Below are 6,890 nucleotides of genomic sequence, written 5' to 3' on the forward strand. Positions count from 1 at the left end.
CCCCCGCTCCGTTCCCGGTAAGCGCAGGCCCGATCCCGGTTCTCTCTTCTCCCTCCAGGTTGCTCCGCCGCGATGGCCTCCAGCGGGGAGGAACCGAGGAACGGTTCCCCGGACCGGTCAGGGACCGGCACCGAGCCGTCACCGACGGCCGACGCCGCTCAGCTGGACACGGCGGAGGATTTTGAGGTCCTGGAAGAGGAGGAGGAGGAGGAGGAGGAGGACCTGAGCGAGCTGCCCCCGCTGGAGGACGTGGGCAGGCCACTGGCCCCGCCGCGGGAGGACACCCAGCCCTCAGAGCAGGGACAGGGGGAAGCGGCTGAGGACCCCCAGGAGTGGCTCGATGTTTTGGGTGAGAGCCCAGACAGGAGGGCGCTGGGTTTGTGGGGCCTCACAGGTTTCCCCGTGGCTCTGCTGGTGCTCCCTGTGCCATGAAGGCTGGTGAGGAGTCAGAGCGGGGCGGTGGGAATCAAGTTTTTTCTTCTCCACTACGGGCTGACATGCCTCCGGCTTCTCCTCACCCAGGGAGCGGCTTGCTCAAGAAGAAGACGCTGGTGCCGGGCCAGGGGGTGGACACCCGTCCCCGTAAGGGCCAGGACGTGACCGTCCGCCTGAAGGCCACGCTGGAGGATGGCAGCGTGGTGGAGGAGAACCCTGCCCTCACCTTCACGCTCGGGGACTGTGACGTCTTGCAGGTCAGGGCTGGGAGAAAGCTCGCCTGGCTTTATCGCTGCCTTGTTTTCCCCCCTGTGGAGCAGGACCTCACCTTGGGGGGCGTGGGGAGGGTTTGGGGTCAACGATATCCCCGTTTGTGGGTCGGAAGCGGCCCCTCTGCCCTTGCTCCCTCCCCATGATGTTGTTCCCTGCAGGCTCTGGACCTGTGCGTGCAGCTCCTGGAAATGGGGGAGACGGCTTTGATTGTGGCAGATGCAAAGTACTGCTATGGCGCTCAGGGCAGGTGAGTGGGGAGGGCATGGAGTGGAGCGAGATGGCCCAAAACAGGGCTGTGAAAGCTGTCCTCTGCGCTCCCGGTGACAGCCCAGCCAGCAAGCCACAGCTTCGTGGGCAGGGAGGCCCAGCTTGTTTGCCACATGCAGGCGATGGCAGCGTGTCCTGCCTGGGGGGAACAATCTACATCCCGCCCTGTCCCAGGCAGCCTCTGTGGCTCTTGATTTCTGGGCCACGGTGCTAAGTCTGTGTGGCCCAGTGGCTGGTGGGACTGGCGGAGGCGGCAACAGTGACGTGGCTTTGTGCCCCTCTGCGCAGGAGCCCTGACATCCCACCCAATGCGGCCCTCACCCTGGAGGTGGAGCTGCTGGCGGCTCAGGACACGCCAGACCTGGAACTGCTCAGCGGGAAGGAGAAGATAGAGCTGGCCAACCGCAAGCGGGAGCGTGGCAACTTCTTCTACCAGCAGGCAGATTACGTGCTGGCCATCAACTCCTACGACATCGCCCTCAAGATCATCAGCTCCAGCTCGAAAGGTACCTGCTCCCACCCAGCAAGGGCCACCTGGGCTCCCTTCCCGCTGTAACCTGGCTCTGGGGTCTCTGTAGTTGACTTCAGCCCAGATGAGGAGGCTGAGCTGCTGGACGTGAAGGTGAAATGTCTCAACAACCTGGCAGCCTCTCAGCTTAAATTGGACCATTACGAGGCGGCCCTCAAGTCCTGTAACCTCGTCCTGGAGCACCAGCCGGGGAACATCAAGGCTCTCTTCCGAAAGGGCAAGGTGAGGCTGGGCACGCGGCAGGCGCTGCCGTCCCTTTTCCATGGCGTGACGGAGGCCAGGACCGGGGGACAGACCTCAGCCGCCCTGCTCAATCTGTATCTTGCCTTCCAGGTCCTGGCTCAGCAGGGTGAATACAGGGAGGCCATCCCCATCTTAAAGGCAGCGCTGAAGCTGGAGCCTTCAAACAAGGTAAGCTGCTGTTGTGTGCTGCCGGTGATCCTGCGAAGCTGGGTGTCTGCAGGACGCTCTCCTCTTGTCTGTGTCCCTGTGAACCTCGGTGTCCCCTGTGGAAGGCTGAAGCCTCCCGTAGCTGTTCCCAGCTTCCTTCGTGAAGGGAGGCTGGAAATAGCCCCCTAAGGGCCTGGGCAGCCATGGGGTGATGCATCCCATGGTGCAACGTCCAAGCTTGGCTGGGCTGGTGGGTCCCTTATCTCCGTGTTGTGAGACTCCCTCTTTGCCCTTTGGTCCTTGCGGTGGCAGGACTCCCTGCCAACGCATCCCTGCTTCAGTGATTCTGTGTGTATGGTCCTGGCTGCTCCAGCTTCCCTGGGTGGCTCCAGCAGCTTGTGCCATGGCTGCTGGAAGTGGAGCAGAGCCAAATCCCCGCAGACTCACTCAGCAGCCCAGAGCGTGATTCACTGGGCGGCAGGAGCAGCCCAGACCTCGGTCCAGCGCCCGGGCCAGGGCGAGCTCTGGGTCAGGAATTTCCTGTTGGTTAATGATCAGCTGCAGGACCAGAGCCTGGGGAGAAATCAAACCCCAGCACCAGGAAATGGCCCCAGCAGGAGCGAGCCTGGGCGACCTGAGGGGAGAGGCAGGGAGGTGCTGCCTGCGCGGGGTCAAGGTGGAGGGCTTGGTTCTACAAGTGGGCTTTAGTCCTCTACTGGGTCTGTTGTTTTATCCACCTCTTTTCTGGGAATTTCACCAGACTGACATGATTTGTGTCGTGATCTGGTGCCTGAAGGTCACGGGTAGGATGGGGCACTGAAAGCAGGTGCTCGGTGGCCCCGCAGCACCCAGAGAGCTCGTGGTCTGAGATCAACCATGGGGAGGGATGAGCAGGATCGTCAAACGCTTTGCTTCCCTGCAAGGTTAGGGTGGGCAACCGTGGTGAGTGAGCAGCACAAGCGTTGCTGGCAGTACTGGGAGCAGCCCCCCCTGTGTGTCTCTAGCACATCACTGTTGGCAGGGCGGCTGCTTGCCAGTCCATTCGGATGAAGCTTTTAATTGGAGAGGGGTGAAAAATCAAAATGCCCAGCAGTGACGTTACCAGTGAAACCACAAGTACAGCAAATGACTGGCCTCTCCGGCTGGCTGCCGGGACTCCTAGGGAAGTGGCCGTGCCACTCCAGACGGCAGCGTTAAACACGCGTCAGTGAGTCACGGGCTATGGCTACTGGTGGTGAAAACAGACAAGAAATGCTCAGCTCCACCTGCCTCGGATGAGGAAACCTGGTTCTCTGGAGCTGTTAGCACTTTTTGGCCCTAACAGACCATCAGCCATTGGGCTTCCTTCTCCTGACCCCTTGGAAATGCACGTTCTGGGAGCGGTGGGGGGATGCCAACATTTGTCCTACACCAACCTGCCAGCCCCGGTGAGCTCAGGGGTGCCTGCAGGCGCTTTGCTGCTTTGCACCGTCCAAAGACATCCAAAGTTTCATGTTCAAGGCAGCGGTGCCAAGCGTGGCATGGTCTGGTGAAGCCCTGGCTGGTCTCCAGGTGAGCCGACGTGGGCCAGAGCCAGTGTGGGTCCCCGGTGACGGTACCGGTGTTTAGGGGAGGTGTCGGAGCTGCCCGGAGCGTGGCGTCCCCAGCAGAGGGCACAGTACGGCCGTGGCGGCGGACGGCTGCGCCACCGAGGCCACCACCACGTCCTTCTTGCCACTGAGGGCTCGGGCAATGGCTGGCGGTGCTGTGCTCTCGGCTCGCTGGCGCTTGTTGCTGCTTTTTTGGGAGCCTCTGAGCTCTGCGCAGGACGCAGAGCTTTCTACCGCAGCACTCCCTTCAGCCCCAGCCATCGCTGCCGCTTGGCACAGCCGGGCAGGTACTGACACGCTCCTGGGTCTTGCTGCAATCCTGCTTCAGACCAGGCTAAGTTTAAGCCCGCTTTCCCAGCTTGCTTCCAGACAGAAAAGTGGGAGAGCTTAGGCATGTGTGTCCTGAAGGCAGACACTTTTCTGTCTCGATTAAAGGATAAAATCCTTTTCCCGATGTCTGGCATCAGCCCTGGGCTCTGATCCCCGCTGCCAGGTTGTGGATGGTTTGGGTGGCCAAAAAGGACAGAGGGGCACTCAGACCTGCAGGGCACCCAGCCTGGGTGTCCGATGCCAGCCTGGTGCAGCCCCTTAGTGCAGGGGAGCAGGGCAGGATCAGGCCATCAGGCCCCCCGGCTGCTTCTAAGCTGTTCTACAAAGCTCCTGCACGGCCCCGGGGTGGCCGGACCTGCTGGTGGTGGCACTGCGGTCCCCGTCCCTTCCCCTGCACTGCAGGGATGGTGCGGGGCTGATACCCGCAGTGCTCTGCTCTCCTCCGCAGACCATCCATGCTGAGCTCTCCAAGCTGGTGAAGAAGCACGCGGACCAGAAGAATGTGGAGACGGAGATGTACAGGAAGATGCTCGGGAATCCCAGCGCTGCCGGCACCCCAGGAAAGTGCAAAGACAAGCTGCCCTGGGTAAGGGCTGGTGCTGACCTGCTGGGGGTGTGGCAGAGCAGGTGGGGGTCACCCCTGGCATGGGGAGTGCTGGGCTGGGCACTGGGAACATGTTGGTGTCCCCCAGGTCCCTGGGGGTCGACGCAGTCCTGCTCCCAGGCCAGGGGGGTGCTGATGTGACCCACAGAGTGGGCTGTGTCAGGGCAGCAAGCCTGCCAGGAGCTGGAGGCCCACACTACAGCAGCCTTGCCAGGAACACGCCGATAGCTGCGGCTGTGCTCCTGGCTCTGTCCGCTGGGTCCCGGCGATGCCAGCTGGAGGGTTTGGACTTTGCTCCCAGCTGCCGCACTCAGGAGCCCGCTGGCTGTGCTGGTGGAAAGCACTGTCAGCTGGGCTGCCGGCAGCACACGTTGTCCCTGCCGACGTGCCGGCCATGCGCTGGGCAGAGCCGAAGCAGCACTTGCCCTTTTTGGGCTGTGTTATCTCGGATGCACATTGGGAGCTCAGTCTGCCCCGTGGCCCCCGGCCAGCGCAGGCAGGGTTCCACATCCCTGCTGTCGGTGGGGCTCGCGGCACACCGCGCGTGTCCCGTCACCTTGCTGGTCTCTCCTCCTTAGTCCATCCCCTGGAAGTGGCTCTTCGGTGCAACAGCCATCGCGCTCGGCGGCGTGGCCTTGTCTGTGGTCATCGCGGCGAGGAACTAAGGATGGCGGCGGGGCGGCCCTGCGGCACAGGACCTGCACCGGGACGTGCCTCTCTCCTGCCAAGGGGCTACCCTGGGGCTCCGCCGACCCCTTCCCGAGGACTCAAAGTTGCAGAAACACAGATGCTTTCTCTGCTGGAGGCGCCAGATCCCCCTCCTTGATGTCCCCCCGTATCCCTCCTGGCGCAGGCAGGATGCAGCTGCAGGGATGGAGCCGCAGGCAGAGCAGAGACCCCCGAGCACCCTCCCGACAATCAGGGGCTCAGCCCCCAGCCCCGAGTATGTCGGGGGGAGGGGGAGCTCCTGCACACCAGTATGCCGTGGCTGTCCCCAGCCTGGTGAGCCCCAGCAAGCACCATGGTCCTGCCGACATGGTGAGACGGGCAGGGGGGAGGCACGTGGAAGGAAGCTGCGTGGGTATGAACTGGCACGGTGATTTCTCTGGCTGGGCCCAACTACTGGAAGGGAAGCGGTGCAAACGTACCCAGAGGCATGTGCAGCGAGATTCCCTGCGTCCTGGGGGGCTGCCAGCAGCTCAGCCCTCCCACAGGCACCCGCTCCCCTCCTCGGCACTTCCCCAGAGCGTGCAATGTCCAAAGGAAGCCAAAGAAACCTGCGGTGGGAGGGGAGCGCTGGAGACCTCCTTTCCAGGCTGTCTCTTGTAGGTGCAAGCTCTCGGGGGTCCCTTTTTGCCCTGCAGCTCTCTCCAGCCCGGGGTTGTCCCCAGGGTCTGCCGCTGTCCCAGTCTCAGCTCTGCTCACGGAGGCGGGGGGTTGTAGCACTGTCCTCCCACCCAAACCGACTGTGAACTTCCCAAATAAAGGACAATTCCTTCACGCCTGGGCCTCTTCAGTGCCAGTGAGGACCTGGGGGGTAAGGGGAGGAATGTTGCTCTCTGCTCTCCCCCCTTCTTGCCACCCTGTGGCTGCAGCGAGGGCTGGGAGCTGCTGTTTAATTTGGGGGGGGACACAAGAGGGGTGGAGGGGAATTTTTACAGACCCCGCACAGCTTTGCCGCAGCTGTGGCGGGAGGGAGCGACCTCTGCGGTGGGAGGTGCTCCCTGGCTGGGGTTGCTTGACTCTGGAGAGCATGGAGCTGCACCCCGGGGGTGACCCCAGACCCTGCTGGGCCTGGGGGGGGACACACACGACGTGGAACCTGCGGCCTACGGGCCCTGCCCCGGGGTGGGGAGGGGGATGCCCAGGGGGAGGCCTGAGCCTACAGGCCCTGCCTGGAGCGGGGGACGACGCCCGGGCCCCCAAGCCGTGCCCGGGGGGGGGTTATGCCCGGGAGACGGGGGATGCCCCCCCGCCGCCCACCTCCCCCGGGGGTCCTCCAAGGCTGGAGGGCTGCACCAAACCACCCTCCCCGTCATGCCCCGCGGCCTTCTTTTGCATATCCCCGCCTCCCCTTCCCATCTCCCAAATCCGAGGCGGCGGCCGGCGTGATCTGGCCAATGGGAGCGCGGGCTGCCCACCTCCTCGCCCCAGCAACAGGCACCCCGGGTGGGCGGGGTTGGCGGAACGGCGGCCGGACGGCTCATAAATAATACATAAGGGGGGCGTGGCGGCGGCGGGAGGCCCCGGCGGCCCAGGCGCGGAGGGGGAGACGGTCCCAAGATGGCGGCGCTGCAGGCGGAGCGCGGGTACGGGCTGTCCTGCGGTCGCCTCGGCCGCGGCACCCGCGTCTCCGTCTTCCACGTCAAGCTCACGGAGAGCGCCCTACGCGCCTTCGAGAGCTACCAGGCTTGTAAGGTAGGGGCGGTGGGGCGTGGGGCGGTGGGCACGGCCACCGCGGCGGGAGGGCGGT

The 6,890-nt window shown here is 63.8% G+C and overlaps 2 protein-coding genes across 4 annotated transcripts in view; both read left to right on the plus strand.

The window, feature by feature from the left end:
• The window catches only part of FKBP8 (FK506 binding protein 8, 38kDa), a 6,072-nt gene extending 205 nt beyond the window's left edge, over positions 1-5,867 (plus strand). For both annotated transcript variants that reach the window (XM_010563254.1, XM_010563255.1), the window contains exons 2-9: positions 59-349; positions 523-692; positions 867-955; positions 1,264-1,481; positions 1,554-1,726; positions 1,838-1,915; positions 4,262-4,399; positions 4,996-5,867. In XM_010563254.1, coding sequence (XP_010561556.1) covers positions 73-349; positions 523-692; positions 867-955; positions 1,264-1,481; positions 1,554-1,726; positions 1,838-1,915; positions 4,262-4,399; positions 4,996-5,082 — 1,230 coding nt within the window. In that variant the 5' untranslated portion in view covers positions 59-72 and the 3' untranslated portion in view covers positions 5,083-5,867. The remainder of the gene's footprint in view (positions 1-58; positions 350-522; positions 693-866; positions 956-1,263; positions 1,482-1,553; positions 1,727-1,837; positions 1,916-4,261; positions 4,400-4,995) is intronic.
• Positions 5,868-6,682: 815 nt separating this feature from the next.
• The window catches only part of ELL (elongation factor RNA polymerase II), a 55,644-nt gene continuing 55,436 nt past the window's right edge, over positions 6,683-6,890 (plus strand). For both annotated transcript variants that reach the window (XR_774094.1, XM_010563256.1), the window contains exon 1: positions 6,683-6,835. Coding sequence is in view for 1 of the 2 variants with exons in the window: in XM_010563256.1 (XP_010561558.1) it covers positions 6,701-6,835 (135 nt within the window). In the remaining variant the exon portion in view is untranslated. The remainder of the gene's footprint in view (positions 6,836-6,890) is intronic.

This window comes from Haliaeetus leucocephalus, unplaced genomic scaffold, assembly GCF_000737465.1.
Source record: "Haliaeetus leucocephalus isolate CR32 unplaced genomic scaffold, Haliaeetus_leucocephalus-4.0 Scaffold164, whole genome shotgun sequence".
NCBI lineage: Eukaryota > Metazoa > Chordata > Aves > Accipitriformes > Accipitridae > Haliaeetus > Haliaeetus leucocephalus.